Source organism: Pterocles gutturalis, unplaced genomic scaffold, assembly GCF_000699245.1.
Source record: "Pterocles gutturalis isolate BGI_N339 unplaced genomic scaffold, ASM69924v1 scaffold16301, whole genome shotgun sequence".
Lineage (NCBI taxonomy): Eukaryota > Metazoa > Chordata > Aves > Pterocliformes > Pteroclidae > Pterocles > Pterocles gutturalis.
The window spans coordinates 51,098-73,019 of record NW_010103361.1 but is presented as its reverse complement, the minus strand read 5'-3'; the positions used below and the strand labels follow the sequence as shown (position 1 = coordinate 73,019).

The window sequence follows — 21,922 nt, the reverse complement described above, 5'->3', positions numbered from 1 at the left end:
TTGATGGTCGCTGCGGTGCTTGGGGGGGAAGGCCGAACAGCGCTGCTGACCGCTGGGTCCCTACCGGTTCCCCTTCCCGCGATGCACGGGGGTATCTTTGGGGATGGTTTCGGGACGGGCAGCGGGGAGGCTGAGCCTCTGGGGGGGAAAAGACCCGGTTCAGAGTCCGGCGTCGCCTCGACCGGCCACTCGGAGCAAGCGGGAAGCGGGAGGTGCTCCCCCGGCGCGGGGCCGGCGGGACTGAGCTGCCCCCCTGCCCGAGATGAGGTGGGGAAAAAGAGAAATCCTCAATGAAATATATATTTAAATGCAAAACGGGGCGTTCAAACAGGGACCCATTATGCGTTTGGTGTGAAACGCTATCAACATTTAAAACTTCATTGTCTCCTTTGTACCAAATCCCTGTAAATCTTCCACTAGCCTTTACTCATTTTCATCTGAAAAGCCTGTTTGGGCTGAATAGACAGCAATCAGCAGCCTCTGGACTTCTCTCTCTCTCTCTGGAATGTCAATTAAAATGCAGATTTTTTTTTTTTTTTTTCTTTTTCCCTCTCCTGATCTCTTAGTGGCAAAAGACTTGAGAAAAACAGGGTAGTCCTGGAAAGCAAACGAAAGGAGTTCAAACAATGAAAAAAGTACTGAAGGGTGCCAGCAGGTTCCCATTAGTCCTCCAGAATTAATGTTTAATAGCTGTGATGCTCAGATTTGCTTGGAGATTGAACTATGATGAAGAGTCTTGTTAGATGTCTCTGTGTGTATGTATATATATATGTGTTTATAAACACTTATGTTTGTATGTGTTTGTGTGTATGTGTGTGTGCATATAAAGCTGTTAGCTTTAAAGCTTCATGTACCTGGATTTTTCTGATGAAGCTACCGGTCTTTTAGGGCGCTTGGGACTTCTTTGTGGAGGGAAGACCCGTGTTTCATTCAGATTTTGCTATTTCCTGCCTAATAGAGAAAGATGCTGAAGAGTTATACAATGAGCAATGTATTGATTTGGTTAACATACTCTACAAATTGTGCTCTCCCTCGGGAGTGATAAACATCTTATAAACAACAATAGAAGTAGATTAAAAAGAACACTGAGCATTGAATTTAATTAATGCCACTGCTGAACAAGTACTACTTGTTTGTGTGTGTGAGTGCGTTTAAACTGAAGTACAGCTTGGAGGAATTTGGTTGGGCTCCCAAACCAGTCTGCTTTCCCATGCTTGTCAGTTCGGCAAAGAAATTTAGGCAGGTATGTGACGAGGTGAAAATTGACTTGATGAGCGAGTGGCAAGGAGAGCCATCAATCATTGGGAGGCTCACAACTCCTCCCCAAAGTGTAGGCTGGGAGGAGAGACAGAGTTCCCTTTCAAGGGGAAAAATAAACACTACGTGTGGCTTTCACTGGGTCTGAGACTCCAGGAGGGATTATGGTATTGTAGTCAGGAAGCCAGAATTGTGGAGGCCAAAAAGCATGCTGGGGCTGTGTTCCAAACATTGAGATAGAGGTACATAATTATCCAGCGCAGGAGGTCTTTTCCAGAGACTCGTCCCCCAGCAACTGTGGCCATTAAACTATGAAAAGAATTTGGTTTTGTTTCATCTTCATCGGAGTCCGCTTCTTTTGGGAAAGGGCAATACCCGAACTGCGGTCGCTGTTGTGGTGGTAAAAAGCGTTTCGGCTCCATGGATGGGTCTAGAGCTCTGATTTTTTGCTTTGCTACACCTTTGTAAGCTGTGGTTTTGAATTTTCTGCTGCTCTGTGGATGAAAACTCCCTTTTTTTCTGCTGGTAGATGTTCAGATGCAGAAGTTGGCAACAGTCATCAGGTGAGAAGACGCGTGGTCGAGTAGCCTTGTGCTGGGCTTCAGGATTTGGGATGAGTGTAGGGACGAGGAACGTGCTCTCAATGGCATTTAACGTAGCCTAAAAGTCTGAAGTGGAATTAATGTTGTTGAAAAAAGAGTCTGGAATATATGCGAGCATTCTGGTATGTTTTCTTTTTGCAAAATTATGATTAAATTTTGCATTTATATACATAGCCTTTAATTGGCATTTCCAGGATGATTTATGGAAATTAAACCAGCATTACATCCAGCCTATTAATTAGGGTTCCAACCCACTTTTCAGCTGGATAAACTGAGCTGTGGCTGTCAGACGGTGACTCAGGAGGTTGACCTGGGTGGTGGCGTCCGGGAGGGCTTCCTCCGGTCCTTGGCCAAACACGAACCCATCCAGGAGACAGAGCTCTCTTCAGTTCTACACCTGCTCTGCGCTTATTTAAAGAAGTTCTCGGCAAGCTCTTCGCAAATGTTTATGCAGTGGTCTGGTGGTGTTTTCACTGGAGATTTAATAGTGGTTGCTAGCTTGTGGTCTGGGATGCTGGTGCTGGGCTTAAATCTCTAAAGGGAGGGACAGAGCTTTGAACTGATAGCAGCTGGGGTGAAAAAGCATCAGGGATTCACCTGAAATACTGGGGATTAATTATTTTCCCCAAGTGCCTTATTTATGTCATCTAAAACCTGCTTCTACTGACTCCAGAAGGTATGCGTATAGTACCCAAGATAAAAGAAACCCCAACAGCATTTCTGTCCTTAGCACTGTGAACTTGGTTTGTATGTAGCAGGTAGAAAAAGGCTAAGAAAATCTGAATGAAGTTTTTAATGGTTGGTTTATAAAGGGAGAATATTTGTCCATGTTTCTGTTTACTGTATGCTGAGGTACCACATCCCAGTAACGGGGAGTTTTGAGAAGTTTGCCTTTATGCCTACAGTTTCCCCTTTTTGTTTTTGTTTTGGTTTTTTTGTTTGTTTTTAACAGGTGTGGGTAGGAGGGAAAAAGAGGTTTTTTATGTTATTTTGGTGAGTGCTCTCTAAGCTTCAGTTGGGTTTCATCACATCTGAGATGAATCGTTGGCCAGATTAGAATGATTGCTGCAGTTACTTGTTTTATCCATTTACTGAGGTTTACCATCTTTTATTTTTGAAGTGGAAAATCAGGTCTAATTTTCTGGTTGAGCTGTTAAATCACCCTGTGAGGATGCTCTTCTGACCCTCACCTGGCATCTTAGTCTGGTGGCAGCAGGGTCCCCTGAAGGGAGTGCCAGTTACTCTGGTACTGCTTCTCTCTTCCATCGACCCATGCCTGGGTTACAGGTTAAACACCCTCCATTTAAATTAGTTTTATTGTGAATAAAACAGACTTTTTTCCCCCTGTCTGAAAAAAATAAAAAGTATCAATAAGCGTTGTTGAGAGAGAGATTGAGAAATGTGTGTGAATGTGCTGTGCAGTTTAGCACCTATATGAAGGGAAAATGATGCTGGGGATGCCTCCTGTGGAACTGCAATCTGTATCAAACTTTATCCAGATTTTAATTGCCTCAAATGCGACGTAGGTGACCTGTATCCCTACAAAGACAAGAGCCTTTCACCTGGACTTTCAGGCTTTGAAAGGACACTGAATTGAGGTAGAAGGAGGTACATCTATAGGGGAACTATGGTGAAATAAAGTTTTATGGATTATCCAAGACTAAAGAGTATTTTTCAGCCGTTTTTTCTTGTGGAAAATTACTGAATTCTTACAAATTCAGCTGGCTGCGGAACTGCCTAGGTGGAGGAATGAAAAACAAGGCAAACTTACATAAACCTTCAAACAATAACAAGAATATAATTTGTATAATTGTGGTAATTTTTTAGCATTACAGGTTATGTGCCTGCACATGTGTGTGCCCCTCATTTTTTAAAAACTGTATATTTTTCTGTCAGTAAAATAGCTCTTTAAATATGTGCTGAGAAGTGATTTTGTGAAAACAAGGAGGACGTGGTTACGCCTCAGGTGATGATGGAAACTGCTAACAGAAAATGAAAAGTCACTCACTTTTCACATATTCTTGAAGCTGGAAAGCTATTTTTCCCATCCTCCTCCTCCTCCCCCTCTCAGCTCAGCTCTGTTCGGTGCTTTCTGAATGTTTTTGGTTTTTCTGTTTAAGATGATTTTGCTAACAGTGTTAAATCTCTCCTCCCCACAGCAGCAGTTGTCATTCCACGGGAGGAGGTATTACCCTGGCCGAAGGCACTGCTTTCTCTCCATGCTTCTCTAGAGGGATGGGATTAAAGTCCACATGGAGATATGGAAATGGACCAGGAATTTACTCTAAAAAGATGGTCAGCTGGCATTCGGGTTGCCTTATCTGCCTGGTGGTGGTCACCATGGCTGGACTTGCCCTGGCTCGACCTTCGTTTAATTTAGTTGTTGAAGATGCCACGCTGGAACCTGAAGGTAAATCGCTCTAGAATGCTTAATTCTCCAAAAGACGTTAATTTTAAATGCCTGAACATCTGAAATAAAGTCAACATTTTTATGTGCTTCGTTTAATCTAAGGCAAGTAACAGATTAGCCCTCAAGAGTGATGTTTTTTGACTTTTCTTGCTCACACACGGGCTGTGTTCATGCAAGTGTGCGTTTATTTAATCTTATGCAAGCAGGCGGTGTCAGTGATTTCACTTGGGACTGTCATCACGTTGTATAATCAAAGTGTAGGGCTGAAAGTTTTCAGGAATGGGTCGTTAAGGAAACCAGCCTGTTGCACCTTCATACACGTTACTTGTTGTTATCTCTGGAGATGAAATGGATGGGTAGCTGCATGTCTTTGTGGTTCTCTTAACCTGAGAAGTTCAGAGAAAAAGAAATCCCAATAGTTTTTAATCGCATGGCCTGAATGTTTGATTTTGCCAGGCACTCTGCAAAGATGGTGTTGCAGCTTCACTGGTGTTTGTACTTAGACTAAATTTCCCTATTGTTGTTAATATCCAAGAACAATCTGTACAGTGTCTGGATTGCAAGCTCTGGAAGCATAGATGTTGAGATCTGAATAGCAAGCACTGCAGTTAATTACTGTGAAAGCAAGGGCTAATTGAAACCTTTACATTGGAAGAGATGTTTTGATAAAATCTCCTATTTTGAGCCTACACCTGTTGGTGTGTTCTTTTAGGTATATCCATTCCTCAAGCTTTGCAAAGTGGTTTTCTTCTCTAAAGAGCTAAGGAGAGGCTTTTTTTTAAAAATTATTTTTTTTATTGTTGTGAACTGATTGTATTTAAGAATGATTTGACTGTATTGTGTAGGAACTCCCCTGCTCTATGGGCACCTTAGGGGGAAAGCAAATCTTCCTTCATAAGGTTTTACCTGTCTTTCGGAGGAGTTATTACATTTCTGATAACTGTAAAACCAATATAATGGTCCATGGGGTATTTCAGATCCAGCAAGCTTGCTGGAGAGAATTTGACCTTTACACATTCTACTACTCATGGCCACAGATACAGCTTTGTTTTGATTTAATACATTTTCATGCAAAACTTATTTGTTTCTATCCACTGCCTCTAAAAATAGACGTCACCAGCTAACACATTTTTAGAATCCGTTCCAAGTACATTTTTATTGATGGCAGGGAATGAACTATTTAGAGACGATGAGCCCTTCTCCCTAGCAGCATTCCTTGAAAAAATTAACAAAGTAGAGCAATATTGTCGTCTGTCAGCCACAGAGATTGTTGATAGCAAAGGTTTGGTTTTTTTTTTTTTGAAGGTAACTCGAGAATTAAAAAAAAAAGAAAAAAGAAAAGACCAACTCTCATCACCGCTTCTGTTGCCTTTTTGACTTTTTGGAGGAATGACAAAATCATGCATAATTCTGGTTTCAGATTAGCTATTGTGAGGTCCTCTGGTTTTGGGGTTAAATTAGAAAGAATGTGTTTGCATGGTTGGTGGCGTATTTTACAGGGAGAACAACAGTGTTTGTTTGAAGGGTGCCTGATAATTTTTCAGCTTTTCAGGGAAAGAATGGCTTTTATTATTTTAAAAAGCATGGTTTCTTCCACAGTGAATATCCAGGGGGTAGAATCTGGGTTTTATCAAAGTGCAAATAGTTAAAAAGGATTTAAAACTTCTTCCCTGGGCAGGAATGTTACTGACATGAAACAATTTTAGATGTGAGAACCCAAATCATTACCAGAAAGGAGGAAAAAAACCACACTTCTAAGTTAATGGTATAATAAGAGCTTTTATGCTGCAGAATACAGGGAATTGTGTGGGATTTATATCTGAGATTTGAGAAATAAAACCTCCTTTATGTACTTCCTTTAAACCTCTTTTTAAAAAAATACCAACTTTTTACACAATCACCTTCTCTGGGTTCCATCACTGCCACCCACAAGCCTTCTTGGCTGAAAGCAAAACAAAAAACCCTTCAAAAAAATCTCTTCAAAGGCAAAACAGACTTCTTTTTTTTTTTTTTTTTTTTTTTAATTTAGTAAATGACAAAACACTTTGGCCACAGCTAATTTGGGGGGATCAGGTGCTCTAATAATGCAGATTTTCGGTAGGGCTGCTGACTGTGCAGTCACTGGAGCTCTGACATCTCACCCCGACTGAGAAGGTCGATGGGGCCATGACCTTTCGTGACACGTGTTGATCTGTTCCTTAGTCTTCCTTCATGGACATCCCTTAAATTTTGTTATTTTTTGATGTCAGGTGCTTTTGTTGTTACTATTTGTTGTTTTAGTGACTCAGAATATTCTGAAAGCTGGATGCAACATTAACAGGAACTGGGAGATTGTGGCTTTTCATTCATTTGATTGTAAGAGGTGATATATTCTTGTCTCTTGGCTAAATATAACTTCAGGGACATTTGCAACTGTTTCTTCGGAGTATCTGGTTAAGTATGTTCTTTAGCACAAGCGACATGTATCTGATGGGGTAATAAACTGCCTGGGTATGTGCAGAATACGTGCAAGGTGCTGCCACACATCCGGGTACTTTACTTGTGCTTATCCCCAGTTGGTCTGATCTGGCGGTAGCACGTTTCTCTAGGGTGCTTTTATAAAACGTTGGACTTGTTGAGCTCTGAATCAGGTTTGTGACCATGAGATATTACTCTGGTACATATGAAAGTATTTACAGTGAAGAGGGTTGCCTTGAGCTGTTGTAAATAATAATACCAATAGCATTGATATATTTTTATATATATTAATATATATAAAATGGGTGCTCACTAAGGGCTGTGTCCTGAGTATGGTTATTATTGGTTGTGATGTTTTCTTACTTCATCAGTGATGGTTAAAATCTGAAGCTGTTAAGCATTGTGATCAGAAACAGGACCTGTAGGAGTTAGTTTCGGGACTGCCAACTATCAAACTATATCTTGCATCAAGTGTTTACATATATGTTTTTCATCCTAGGGAGCGTAAAGACTTTCTGCTTTTAAATATTTGGAAAGAAGTCTACCCCAGTGTGTATAAAGGAGCCATTCTCTTTCTGCGTACCAAGGCCACGGGAACCTTTGATGATAGCCAACATTTCAAAAGGGCTTTGACCGCACACAGAGGCTGAAGGGTTACTTTGTGAACTGAATAATTAGTTTAGACATGTATTTGATAAATAGCAAGCTCTCCCTCGACCTTCCCTTGCCCAAGCTGTGTGTTATCGTTCTCCTGGATAGCTAATTTAGGCTCTTCCCCACATGCAGTGCCTTGACGCTGTCCTTGGAGCACCCACTCGGAGCCCTTGCCTGCTGCAATAACAGCGTGTTTCGGTTCTGTTAATTTAGGTCGAATTTCAAAGGACTCATTTAAGCTTTCCACAAGGGACAGCCTGATTCTGTGTCCTGTGAAGAAACACAGTAGTTCAAAATGGGCTTAAGTGTGTGTTTGGGAGGTTCCTAGGAGCAGCAGAGAGCGAGAGGGACCTTCTTTGATGGGTGACCTGGGCTTTGCTGGGCTCCAGGGTGAGTGAGGGTTTGTCAGCTGTGTTTTAGCGGTCACAGCTGTTTGCTGGCACCGAACAACATGCAAATATAAACACATTCAGTGCAGAACCCAGAGCAATGCCTTCCTTTTTGTAAAAATGTTGTGTAATATGAGAAATATACCTTCATTATTGTAAAAAATGTTGGCGTTGCTTGAAGGTTAACGTCACCTGTGGTCACCGCAGTTAGTACAGTCCTCTCTGAGGTCTTCTGTTAGCCACTGTGACCTGGCTGGATTGGGATGTGGGGTCTTGTGAGATGCTTCTCAGGCTCCCAGGACTGCAGCGTGTCGAAGAGGGATGCTGCGGTGGTCGGATGTCCCCTGTCCCATCCTGGGGTGCCCCCATGGGTCCTCTCCAGGCTGGTGCCACCCTCCTGTGGGGTTGCGGGGCTGGTGGGACCCTGGACAGTGGTTGTGTTCCTGGGGCAAAAGTGGTAGGGAAGCACCAGGATGCTGCTTCCAGTTTGGGAGGAAAAATAAAAAGTTCACCCAGAGTTCCCTTGTGTCCCCTTGCTTTTTTTAACCAGAATCACAGAATCACAGAATGTTAGAGATTGGAAGGGACCTTTCATATCCCCAAGTTAAAATTAACAATTCAAACTGATTAGTTAAATCAGAGGGTGGTTTTTTTTTGTTTGTTTGGGGTTTTTTTTTTTGTTTTGTTTTTTTTTTTTTCCCTTTTTTTTTTTAATGGAAGGGAATTATCACAGCTCGTTATGGAGGAATGTGACATCCCCAAAGCTTTGGGTGAGGGTTGGATGCCCTTTCAGGGATCTGGTTCAGTAAGTTATTTGGCCCAGTACAGGAATGGCTAGCTGAGATTCTGGGGAGTTGTACAAGCAGCCAGATTAAATCAGTCTTAATGTGTCCATTCTGCCTTTAAAATCCGTAGTGCTTTAGCAGAGGCATGGTCTTGAGCTGCAGACTAATTGGGCATGGGTAGGGTAGGGTTGTTATTTACAGTTGGTGTTGATGAGACACTGGGAGCTGGTAATGTGTCAGCATGGCAACTATTTTGCAAAGTAACGCAAATAATTGCACATTTTGGGTCTGCCGTATTTTGCAATTGCAGCTTTTTGTAAGGGAAGAAAAGAAGTTAACTTTTATGAATTTGATTCCTTTAGTGATTTTTTTTTTTTTTGAGCCAGAAGATTTTCAAAGATGCTGAGTTGTGGGGGTTTTAAATTTCTTTTTTTTTTTTTTTTTTTTTAAACCACTTATGTAGCTAAAACTCCCAACCAGCCACCATACCATAGTTCTGTCTTGGCAGAGAACGTCTAATAAATTTCAGGCTATATTAACTTTTTACAGGCAAGTTACAAACTTTTGAAAGCAGAATTTACAATGAAAACGCTGACGACTCCCGTTCTGCAAGGTTGTGTGCGCATGAGACGATGGACTGTTGTGGCGTTTTAGTAACAGCCACAGCATAGCTCGTAATGAGCATATTTTTATATGTAGCTTTCCCGCTTCAGTAGAAATGATCACTTGCCTTTATACAAATATGTTCAAAGATTAGTATTTTCTTAGAATGAATATTAATTTTGGGAACAGATGGGAGTGCGAGAAAAATACTGAACTGTCCCTTTTTATGTCTTTAATAGAGAAAAATTCCTTACAGGAGGGTCAGATTTTTAAGTGTTAAACATTTGTGAGTCCTCAAAGTCGAAGCTTGAGAGTGAAAGTGGAGACTTTCTTCGAAGCAGCGCTCCTTAGCAATATAAATCTGTGTTTTTAAAAGAACCATCGCCCACTTAGGCACGTTGCGTCTTGTCTGTTTGCAATAGTGCACCTGGTTTAACCAGAAGAGAAGATTTATTTCAGTGTAGTTAAACAAGCACAACATTTATGCTGAAAGGACATCAGGAACCCAAAACATGTCTGAAACCATGAAGAGTGTGGAGTTTTGCACCAGCGTGACCAAAAGTTTGGTTCCCTGGTTGCAGGCTGGACACGCTGTGCTCCTCCATCGCAGCTCCGGGTGGGAGCATCTTCTGCAGGGTCGGTCGGGATGGACTGGTTTGTGTTTGAGGTGCCTGTGGGAAAGTGGACAATACTTGATTTGGCATGGAGACTGCCAGGGTGAAATTGCTTGCAGCAATTTGGGAACTGATTTGAAATTCAGACCTTTGAATTTAGGTTCAGCACATCACGCTGTCTTTCTGTACTGTTTTTTTTGGGAGGGGATTTGGCACATCGTGCCCTCAAAATTAGAGATGCCACAGTACCAGGGACTAAACTGATTGAAGGAGAAGTTGGAGCAACGTTGAATACAGGCAAATCTTAAATAAAGACCAGATTTTCTAGAGTGCAGCAGCCAACAGCTCCTGTTATAATTATGAAAAATCGCTGGGAGCGCCGGGCTGTTCTGGAAGTTTGGCCCTTCAGGTTTCAGAGTCGAGCATCAGTGAAAATGCGTCGACATTTACTGCTTGGGGACTGTGGCTCTCGAGGAGGACAGCTGCAAAATGAGGTGTTCTGTAAGAGGAGTAAATATTTACATGATTTTTTTTTTTAAGTTTTAAAAGCAGTTTATAATTTGTTTGGCAATTAGGTACATCCAGGATATCCTGTCCCATCTCTTAATTATCACTGCTGGATTTTTTTTTTTTAAATAACCCCTTTTTTTAGGGTTTTGGTTTTTCTGGACCTACTTCTGAATATCAGAGTGGTTAGCACCTGGTATAGAGATGTCTCATGGGCTTCACTTTCTGCTGGTTCAGGTCCTTTTGCTGCTTGTCACCACACAAATGACATTATCTGTATCAAAGAGAGGAACAGAAAGGCAGAATGAAGTGCTATCTGAATTCTACCTTCACTTGCCATCCTATTATTATTTTAATTGTATTTCTGAAATGACAGTAAGTGAAAGCATTTGGTGAACCTCAGCAAAGCTGAAGGAGTTGTGAGATCTGACCTACTTTCATTCCCCTGCTCGCATGCCGTTGCAAGTTGTGTGTAATTATTGCTTTTCCTCCCCTGCAAAATAACTGGCTCATCAGTTTGGGACGTGTAAGTGCCTTACGGTAGCAAAGCCGCAAGAACGGAGAGGAGGGGAAAATGTCTTTGTCCCAAGGAAAGGGCTTGCCTTTGTGAGGGTCTGCTAGGAAGGGCAATGTGCTGGGGGGCTGGAAGGGAAAAAAGGAGAGTGAGAAGCTGGTTGGGGAGGAGAAAATGAGATTTTGGCTGTTTTAATTTTTTTTTTTTCTCCTAGATTTTCATGAGTTTCTATTTTGAAGGGAGTTCTGTGGCATGGTAGTTACTGCTTCAGGCTTTCTCCCAGGGGACTTGTGGCTGTTGCTGAACGAGTTTGGAGCTGGATGCTGTGGCTGGGCGTGCTCTAGCATCGGCACCAACCAGGACAGGTCTGGAGGAGGTTAAGTTGTGGTTGGATGGAACAGAGCTTCATCAGAGCACCGTGCTGCAACTTAATTTTGCACATAGTAAAAAGTTGTGTTGTAGAAAAACTATATAAGGTTCACTCGGCTCTTTTTCCTTCGGATGGCCTGGGTGGCTGTGCAGGGATACGGGTGAGCTGCTGCAGGCAGGGAGAGTCTGCTTCTGTGGGACTTGCTTTGCAAGTTCGTAAAGTGCCCTGCTCAGTGTCTGCGTGTTGCAATGTTTAATTTGTTTCAAGGAAAGTAATCTGGTTTATCATTCTGAATGCCACACAACAGTTCTTAAAAATCATTTTAAGTTGAAATTTTGAGCGGTTCTTGAGGTTGGTTCTATTAAACATAGTTTAATCATGGAAAAATAATCCTGTTTAGATATTCCAGAGTTAAAGGACCCTGATTTATGTGATATTGTTTACTCACCAGGGCAGCACAGGTATTTCAGACGTGCAGGATTAACGTGGAGCCTCTATAATAAATCTGCAGTGCACCACTTGGTAATAGCCCTTCTCCTAACAATTCAGAAGCATTTAAACCATCTTCCATTAGTATGGCAAAGTGCCCAGGAGCCACTGCTGCAGTAAGGAGTGACGGAGGTGTCTGCACGTTAAAAATAACTCTTGTCACGTCAATGGTTGCGGGCCACCTGGAAGTGCAGAAAGCCAGCCTGGCTTTTAAGGTCAAGGCTTGTTCTGCTGCTCCTTCCTTGTCCCCAGGTACCACTGGGGACTGTTCTCTATGTGGAACTGGAATTAAATTAGCTCTGATGTCTTTGGACTAAAAGTTGCTCTTGGTTAAAAGAGATCCTGGTATGCCTTGAAGCTTTGAAGTGTTGGGAGAATATCCTGTGGTTTTTATGCGTTGTGGATAGAACTTTCAAAAAGTGTTGAGGAGATGCTTTGGGGATATTGTTTCCAGTGACTTTTTTCAAATCCCACCGTAGGAAGTGGGGGAAAATGAATTTCAGGGCAACAGGCAAGATGAGACTTCCAGACGAGCCGCTAAAATTAAGAGGATTTGTATAGTCAAGTCAAAATGGGACTGCGTACAAAAGAAACAACTGCTGACTTGCTTATAGGGAATCTGAATAGATGTTTTCTGCATCCAGAACTAACACTTGAACATGAAATTGTGCAATTTTTAACCTCACAGTTGTAATTTATTTCTTTTGCATGTTGAGTAGTAATAGACGCGAGTGTGGCCTTCGGCAAACCTGGGAGAAAAAGGTTGTATTTTTATGTTTGGATGTATGCTATGCTCTGTTACATTTTCATGTTGCTCTTGAAATGCAAATAAAGAACCTGAAAAACCCCCCCCAGATTAATATTTTCTTGCATCTATTCCAAAACCAAGAAAAACCCTTTGCGAATAAATATACGTGCTCTTACCTTTTCCCAAGGCTGTATATCTTACATGGAGCCTTTCCCAAGCAGGCTTGAATGCTAAGTTGGACAATGGGAGTTGGTTAAATTGCTCTGCCACTTGGTTATGTGCAGAATACAGTCAGGAAGATTTGATGTTCTGCTGCTGCTGAAAGTAGGAATAATGAGAAAATGATCCTAGTCTTGGATTCTGCCTTTTAGAGAGAGAAGGTTATTATTTTTTTTTTTTTTCCAGCTTTTCATTTGAGGTTCTGGCAAAAGGTGATACATTTCCCCTTTGTATTGTATAATGGATTACATGAGAAGACTGTTCTGTAATGAGTTTGAAGAGTAGTTAATTATTTTTGAGATTGCATTACACGTGTGTTAGGTTTGTACTGTAGTCCCCAGTACGCTTAGCACAGAGACTCTCACTCTATTACTTTAGGCAGCTGTTGGAGCTTATGTCTTGAAAAGAAATGGTCAAAATTTGGTGCCTGGAACCAAAGGTTCAAATCCTGAAGATGGGCTGAAGTTTCTCATCATACTGATGAAATTATAAAAGCTAGCACAATAATTCTAGGGGCTTTGGTGTGGCTTCTCAAGGTCAGGGAGTGTTTTTTTCCCCCCTCCCTGGTCACCAGGTCTTTGTGCAGAAGACATACTGATGCTTTGCTGTTTCTTTCTCTGTCCCGTATCTGGAGATAAATCCGACGGTGACTATTGTATAAAAGAAGTCTTCATCCTGTAAGGAGCAGACCGTGAAGAATGGGGACAAACAGGAAGAAATTGCAGGGCAGTTCCCAGCAGCAGGAGGTGGCCTCGCTTGGTCTCTGTGCTGTTTACTTTGAACTTGGCATGCTCCGAGTCTTCCCTGGCTTGGCTTCCAAAAGCATAAAGCACACAGCCAAGCCCATAAGCATGTGATACTTGGCATTTTTGGCTTATGTTGCGTGGTTGTGCAGCCGTAACTCAGCGATCACAACTATAAAGACAGGTAGGAGCAAGCAGGCTACAAGTTGCAGGAATTTTTAATCTCTGCACGGAGCCTAGACAAGTACAATTTTGTTTTTCTTTTGAGAAGGAGTCTTCTTGCTTTAACCACGGGGTGAGACACGTGAACCCAAGTGCTTTGCAGCCATCAAAGCCGTGCTGAAATTGTTCACACGCCTCACCCCATGTCAGCCACTGCACCAATATAGCAGGGGACCTCACGAGGTTTGTCCCCATTGCTCTCTGCTGCTGCTGCTGTAGCCAGGGCTAAATGCTGCTTGGGGGCAGTTACCTCCAGGAGTTGCAGTTCCGTATTTGCTAATCTGCCAAAGAACATTACACAAGGCAGATGGATGTAATCATGTGGGGATAACTTTCAGGTGCACACACAGAGCTTTTTTTCTTGGACAGGGGGTCCTGCAAGTGGTGGTGTTCACCAGAATTATTTCTTTTTCTAGGTATTCAAAGCTTAGGAAAACAAGTTAGTGCCATGTAATATTTTCCCTTAGCCGTGATGACATTGGCAAGTGTTTCAATTGGAGGAGATTCACTTTTTTGTTATGATCTTAGGATATGTAACACTCAACAGGAGTTGACATGATGCTGGTATGTCCATGCCCCAGCAGGTCAGTGTGGCTGGAAGCTCTACACTTCTAGGCTACCAGGCGTGTATTATTGCCAACACTTCGTTTTGCAGATGTTCAATTCCAGGGCAGAAGGATTCTTCCTGTTCCTCAGATAATGTTTTTTGGTCTGGTTTCATCTCTTGCACCCATCAGATGGCTAGGTCCTTACAGAATAAGGATAACAGGGTTAAAGAAGATGGCAGGAAAAAATATCTCAATCTATTTTGGAGTCCTGCGTTTAACATTTTGTGGAAGTCACTGCTTTCAGATAGAGCAGCGCAGGAGCTTGTTTTATAGGAATAAATGAAGAGTTAGGATCTATCACACATTTATGTTTGTAGCTATTGGGGATCTCTCTTTGATGCTTTGTGGTTGAAGAAGTGTCTCTGCAAGGCTTAGGTCTTTTTCGTCAGATTTGGACAATTAATGTGTTTATACGTTAGAGAGGGGAGTAATGATTCCTGCTCTTTGAAGTGTTGTTCAGTGACAAGGGATGTGTTTATTTATTTATTTAGTGTTCTAAAATTATAGAAGGAACTGTAGTAATTTGGAAAGGAAAGTATTTTATCAGAACAGAGACTTCCTGATGATGCCTGCTGGAGGCAGTGCTGGGCAGAGCTGGCAGTAGCTGATGGAAACGCGGTGTAAATAAGTCAGCGGGAATCCCATGATTTTGGAGAAGCAGATGGATGAATTGCAAACGCTATTTGTACAAGGAGATGTGCTTAGCCTTTGTGGCTTTGGTTTGCTGTTGGCTAACAGGAGATAGTCACTGTGGCCAGGAGTGACTCTTCATGTTTTTAAACCGGTGGCCGTTGATTTTGTAGGCTGAGTTTATCATCCATCATCAGGAGAAGATGTGGAGCTTCTCCTAATGTTAGCCTGCCAACTTAAATTGAGGGAGAAGCCCATCAGCTCGTACCAGGGAGATGGGAGGGAAGGCTGCAAACCTGATGGATGAAGCCTGGGCTTCCTGGTCTTGTAGAGGCTGCTCCTGGAGAGCACAAAGGCTTGGCTTTGACTCACAAAGTCGTGGGGCCCAGGGCTATTCTGCTTCAGGGATAGTTTGACATCCCCATTCCGTGTTGCTCATCAAAAGAGGTCTTGCTGGATCTTCCTCAATGACAGGAAGAACAGGAGAAGGGGTGGGAGAAGCAGGAGGAGTGATGGTGGTTGGCAGCCTCATGTTCCCTGTGGGGACACTGAGTTTTCCAATGAACCTCTTGGATTCCTGACAGGTCAGGTCCGTTGACCCTTCTGGGCAAGCTATGGTGAGTGTTTAGTTATTTACTAAAGCCTTTTGAAGGGAAAGTGGCTTGATGGGGTCTGAGGCTTTTGTGTTCTGGTGAGTTGTGTGAGAATCTTTGCTGGGGTTAGCCATTAGCTGATTGTTTAATTATTTGGCTCTGTAACTAAGTAACTAAATGCCTTGAGCCTTAAGATAAGCAGCTCTTTGTTAACATTTTAATAAATAGAGACAAATAATTTAAAATCTGGGGAAGTATACATCAGTCGTTTCAGTGACCGAATCTTGAACAGAAGCGTGATTTGGAATATAATTGTGTCTCATAGTAATCTGAAATAGCACATTCAGAATGTCCCCAGTCCTCTATTGTGTCTATGTGTTTTATACAAACATTATTTACTCCGTTTGATGGCTGGATGGCATAAACCGTGTTGCAAGACTGTGTGAGTAGGCAAAGAAAAAGTTCACGTCTGTTTATTTAACAGCAGCTCGGTTTTCCACGGCGGTATTGTTCAATAGTTCCACCTATAAAGTTAAAATACATTGTGTGCAGCACTATGACAAACAAGGATGTAGCTGAGAGCAGACAATAGCAGAAGCAACGTTCCCTCCATTGTCCCCCCAGTGTTTAAGAACACTGCTGGTTATTTTGCAAGGACTTTTGTTGCTTGTTTGGTTTTAAGTGGTGATGGACAGGTGTTGTTCACCTTTTTGGTAGGAACTAACTCCACAGTTATGGGATTTTGAGGAGAAACTCATGTAGAAGGGAATCTCGTGCCACCTTCCCGCAACCGTGCAGAGCTTGCCCAGGAAAGGGCTGATTTACTGGCTTGTGGTGATGGCTGAAGGATCTGCTTTCAAGGCAGAGATCCCTTCAGAAAGGTCTGGAGGAGCATGGACGTGGTACCAGATCTTCAAGCCTTGCTTGGTGGTGCAGGCTCTGCAGGGATCTCTCCTCCTCCTCCTCCCATCTAGCTATTGTCACTATGGGAGAATTCAGGAGGATGCTGCTGAAAACGTCAGAGGATGGGTACAAGTGAGGGCTGAGCAAACTTGCAGCATTATTTCTCTGGTACGCTCAAAAGACGTGGAAGTAGGGGAAGAATCCTGGTGTTGGCCCCAGGGGAACCGTTGATCTGATGGTACAGCATGCGCGTGAGGTCAAAATTTGTCCCTGAATTTCAGAGCGGTGTAAAAATCCTTGTGCAGTGTCCTGGAGAGAGAGTTAACTTTGCAGCGTAGGTTGTTTATGTGCTGCTGGGAATTTTTTAACAGTTTAAATGGGTTGATTTTTTTCAGTGAAGCTGTTGGGCGGACTCATGCCTCAGAATCCCACCTGTTCTCTGTTTGCTTTTGGGCACCATTTCAAACCCACACTGGAAAAAGTTTATAGGCAAACATTATAAAAAGTGACAGACTTAAGTGCTGCTACATTCTAGTTTGGCAACACAAAGGCTTACCTGAAATAACTCACTATTTCCAAACATGACTTCATTATTTCATGACAACACTTTGTGCTGTATCTTCCCTGATACTCTAGAGAGGAAGAAATGGAGGAGGATAATATTTACCAAATGCTAGTACCTATTTAAAACTTGTGTTTCTTCAGCATACTAGTAACTTTTATTGTAAAAGGATTTTTTTTTTTTTCGTAATTTTTAGATAAATTACTGCTCTTGAGTTTGGATTTGGATTTGTGTTGAAAGACTCAGTGTAATTTTTGGGATAGCAATTTAAAAAGAGATGAAATAATGGATGGGAGATAGAAAATGATTTTCCTTTTATTTGTATGGGAACAACTGATCTGCCCAGGAGGATGCTGCAACCTGTGTGACCATCCTGCAAGTTTCCTGGCACTCTTCAGCAAAAGCCTCTAGTGCCCTTAAAAGGAGGGTTGAGTTATCTTCACCCATGGTGGCTTTTAAAAACGAAGATGTTTCTAGGCTCCAGTACACCGCCGACACAGTGTAAACTCTGTAAAAGAAACTTTCTTTGCAGGTAGAGCCATTGCAAAGAAGTCTTAAAAACTTCAAAGTAAATTAGCTCGTTGGCTTCAGGTACCTTGGGTTTTTCTTTTTTTAATTTGACGGTGGAATCTGAATGCATAAGAATCCTCCAGCAGACTCAAATATACTCATTACTGTTACAAAATAGATGTAGAAAGGAGCCTGTGTTCCTCCTGGAAATTAGATTTCAAACAGCATAGTGTAGTACTCAGGGGAACACTTGCATTGCAGGTCTGTGGATTCGTGACTGTATCAGCAAGGCTGAGTTATCAGAAGGCTGAATTAGTTTGTGAGGAGCATGAAGCTGCACTGTAGCTTGTCCTAGACTTTGAGAAGGGACTTTGCGTGGTAGAAAGTTTAGAGTTTTATTATAAAATCCGAATCCAGAAATCTTTACAATCTCTGTAACTGCTCTTGTTTCAGTGGTTTTATGTACTTCTGGTCACCGTCTTGGTGTGCTGTGTCAAAGCTGTTGTTTGAAAAAACATGTTTGCCCCAGGGAAAAAGCCAGGAGAAGCTTTGCTTGCTCTGCAAAGGCACATCTCTGGATCTGTTCTCCCTTCATTTCATGCAAACTCCCACTGAACTCCCTGAAGGTACATGGTTCCAGGATGAGTGGGAGGAGAAACTGGGCATGCTATTTTCAGACGTACCAGTATAACCCAATATTCCAATGCATGAGTGTCCCACTGTGGTGGCACCTTCTGGTACAGAGTCATCAGCTGTTTCCAGTTGAAGAGGACGAACAAGGATAGAGTCCAACTCTCTCTTCCTCACAGGACTACCTAAGACTGAACCACTGACATAGCCTCAGCAGTTCCCAAACTCGCATCCAATGGCTAGATCAGGCTTGTTTGGGACTTCTCTGTTGAAAAACGATGACGCTGTGCCCCAAGGACGAGGAATATGGGTTTCAGAGTTTCGGTATTCTTAGAAGCAAGGGTGGACACTGAGGAGTCACCTATTTCAATATTTCCTCAGACTCCTGAGCAAACACAGAGAGGTGTGTGTTTTATTTATGTACAACTGCAGTGGTGCTCGGCTGGTGCCCGCGCAGGGCAGGATGTGTGCCGGGGTACGCGCCAGGGTGCAGCTGTCTGCGCAATGGGACCCTCCTTGTGAGCAAACAGGAGATGTCTTCATGCTGCTTTCCTTTACTTTTGATAGCGGCCTTGGCGAGGCCGAGGAGCTTGTGGGAGAGGGATGCTGTGGTTGCAGGGAGAAATCAGTTACAAAAGCAGTCCCTGTAGCTGGCACAGTCTGGGTGCGTCGGTCCCTCCGCCTTGTCCCAAGCTGTCCCACTATCCCTGTGGGGACAATTCTGAGTGCCTGGGTCTGCTATTCCCTTTCCCCTGTGGAAAACCAGCTTTGGAAGGGGGTAATGAAGCCCTAGTAACTACAGGCAGATGTGTTTTTCCAAGGATGGCATGTGTGGTGTGGTGTTTTTTTTTTTTTTTTTTTTTTTTTTTTAAAAGAGTGTGGTTTGACATTCTTCTCATTATTTGGTTACAAAAGGGAGCCATTTAGTTTTGTACTTCTGTGTACGCTGTTCCTTTGAAAGTTTTTTGCTTGTGTTCCTGGGTTTCTGCTGTGTTCTGCTCAGAAGAGGCTGGGAAATAAGAAAGGAAGGTGTAAAAAAAAAAGGGGGAAAAAGTTGCTAAGTTGCTGTCACTGGAAGCAGATTTGGCAGTGTAGAAGGCAAATGTAGAGCCTTTGGGAAGGGCACAGCGAGAAAAATAAAGAACAACATATATACTGTGTATAGGAACTCATGTTTATTAGCTTAGCTAGTGATGGGGTTTTTGGCTGTCCTTTTCTTCCAACACAGCTCTTTTCAGTTTGTTTGTGGGTTTTTTTTTGTTTGTTTGTTTATTTATCTATTTTTTTTTTTAAAGCAACTTATAAAATCGGATGGGGATATTTTCATTTTGAATCATAGGTGCAAATACTTAGATGTAAAACTGAATTTGCTTTTTTAACTCCTCCTGCCGCCTCCGAATCCTGTGAGTTCCCAGGTCCGGCAGTACTCATGCCCCAGTATTGGCTTGCTGTGGGCAGTGAGAAGGGTTGTGCCTTTGGGTGGCACCTGGGACAAGGCATGTGCTGAGACACCGCTCAAAAGGGAACAAGCTTTGTTTGTGGTTAACTTCTTGAAAATAAAGCCTATCCCATCCCTGCATGTGGTTCAGTTTTACGAGACAAATTGCTGGGCTAATCTGGATGAGACTTTTTTTTTTTTTTTATTGAACGTAACTTGATTTCTGTGGATGAAAAGGGCCTTCACTGACTTTTGTTGGAAATTCTCTCCTTTCCCTTCTCTTTCTTCTTCTTTTCCTCCTTTCCTTCCACCTTCGCAGAGCCGCCAACCAAATACCAAATCTCTCAGCCAGATGTATATTCAGCACTTCCAGGAGAGCCGCTTGAGTTGCGCTGTCAATTGAAAGACGCCGTCATGATCAGTTGGACTAAGGATGGGGTCCCTTTGGGGCCCGACAATAGGACAGTGATTATTGGGGAGTACTTACAAATTAAGGATGCTACACCCAGAGATTCGGGCCTCTATGCTTGCACTGCTGTTAGGACCCTAGACAGTGATACTCTGTACTTCATTGTAAATGTAACAGGTGAGTGAGTTAAACACAGGTTTTTGCATGTAGAAGCTGTAAAATGTGGTATAAATACACATTATGGTATAACATGAAACAGTGCACTTGGCCACAGTGAGTTGAGCTGAGTTCTGTAGTTATTTCAGGTATTTTCCGCCTGGTCCTGACCCTAAAATGGACTCAGTTTGTATATACTCCTTTTGCTTCATGGGATCTATAGTGATTAACAGCTGGTGAATAGCCCTCTGTTTTGTGCCGCTCTGACAGGATTAAATTATGCAGAGTCACTGTGATGATGATAAAGCCAGGAGAAGGAATAAAAGTTTTTTTTTTTTTCCTCCCTGCATCAGAAGAGGAAAAGGGGTGTCCTACATCCTTTAAGTTTAGAGATAAATCCTTCTGGAGACACTCAGTTCTGTTCAACTGAATGTCTTTTAGAAAAATAAAAATTGTAAGTGGAAGGAGATGTTTGAAGTTAGCAAGCTCCCTTTGTAAGCTTTGTAGCATTTCAGGATTATTAGCTAGTTTTGTTAGATTTTTATAAGAATAACACACTTTGTGGCTGGATTTTCTTTTTCTGTAGCTTTTGCACAACTAACATGACATCTGTTGATAGATAATCTAAGATGTAGCGTGTAGGTTTATTTGTCTTCAAATTGGCTGGTTTAAAGTCTTGACTGTTTTTAATGTGCAGATGCTCTTTCCTCTGGAGACGATGAAGATGACAATGATGGGTCCGAGGACTTTGTGAATGACAGCAACCAGATGAGTAAGTACCAGCGAACTGCCAGAAGTCACTAGCAAGATCCAAGTGGAAAATAATGTCTCATCTTTCACACTCCTGCCTTCAGAGCTTCTTGATTGTTAACTGCATGAGCTGTCAATAGTGGTGTCTTTGTCCTTCTCTGTTTTCTGTTTTACATAGTTCATAACTTGGAAAAGAAAAAGAAAAATAAACTAATATTCTTCGCAACACGCTTTACTAGTCTGTACTTTCTTACTCCCTTCTTGCTAGATTTTCTGCAGTTTCCTTTCTTCCTAAGCTGAAGTTCAGTCTTTGTCTGGTTTAGGCTCTCTACAGATGAACTAACTTTGCGTGAACCTGAGCTGAAATATAACAGAAGAAACAAAGATCTAGCTCATTTTGTTAAAAGGTGGTATGGAAACCTTAAAAATAAAATTAAGTTGTAATGAGGCAAATCCTTCAATCCTTAATCTCAACAGAAATCTCCCCAGGGAGAATGAATTTGGAGACAATGAGGTTCTTTTGTCTGCAAAGGACCGCAAGGTTTGTTGGAAAGAAAGCAATCCAGCCCTAAACCCACATTTTACGTTACTTATGCATGATGAAAATGGGCTAAAAGAATCTTAAACCTATCCGAATGTTAAACTTCAGTCCCTTTAGAGAATTTGGAAAGCTATTAATAGGCTCTAAATAGAACAGTCACTAAGAAAAAAAAAAAGTAAGTAAAATTCATATTGGTTCCTTATGCACTGTTGCAAAATCCCCTTGGTGACTGGTAGTTTGCTATCGCTCGTGCTTTGTAAAGTCAATAACACGCAGGACACAGAAATCCTTCATGGGAGATGTCAGCTAGTTACCGAATGCAGTAGCCAGGTAGTATGTTTGCTCCTCAGCCTGATTAGTAATTGGCAGCTGTACTGTGTGCTTGAAACACTTGTTCAGATGATAAAGTACGAGCCTGATTCCAGCTCCCCTAGTTAGTTACTGTTGTGTACGACTGCCCCCGGTCTGAAGCTGTGAAACATTAGATGCTATTTAAAATGATATAAGTTCTTAGCTGCCTGTTTGGCCCCTGCCATCTGTTAGCGTGATTAACCCTGACGGATTCACAGGTGCAGCTTGAAGTGGCTGAGATTAAGCAGCTGGAGGCTG

The 21,922-nt window shown here is 42.3% G+C and overlaps 1 protein-coding gene across 1 annotated transcript in view; it reads left to right on the top strand.

The window, feature by feature from the left end:
- Positions 1-4,043: 4,043 nt before the first annotated feature.
- The window catches only part of LOC104471371 (fibroblast growth factor receptor 2-like), a gene marked incomplete at its 3' end in the record, with an annotated part of 66,315 nt that continues 48,436 nt past the window's right edge, over positions 4,044-21,922 (top strand). The window contains 3 exon segments of the mRNA XM_010086697.1: positions 4,044-4,269; positions 19,777-20,043; positions 20,720-20,794. Of these exon segments, the coding sequence (XP_010084999.1) occupies positions 4,095-4,269; positions 19,777-20,043; positions 20,720-20,794 (517 nt within the window).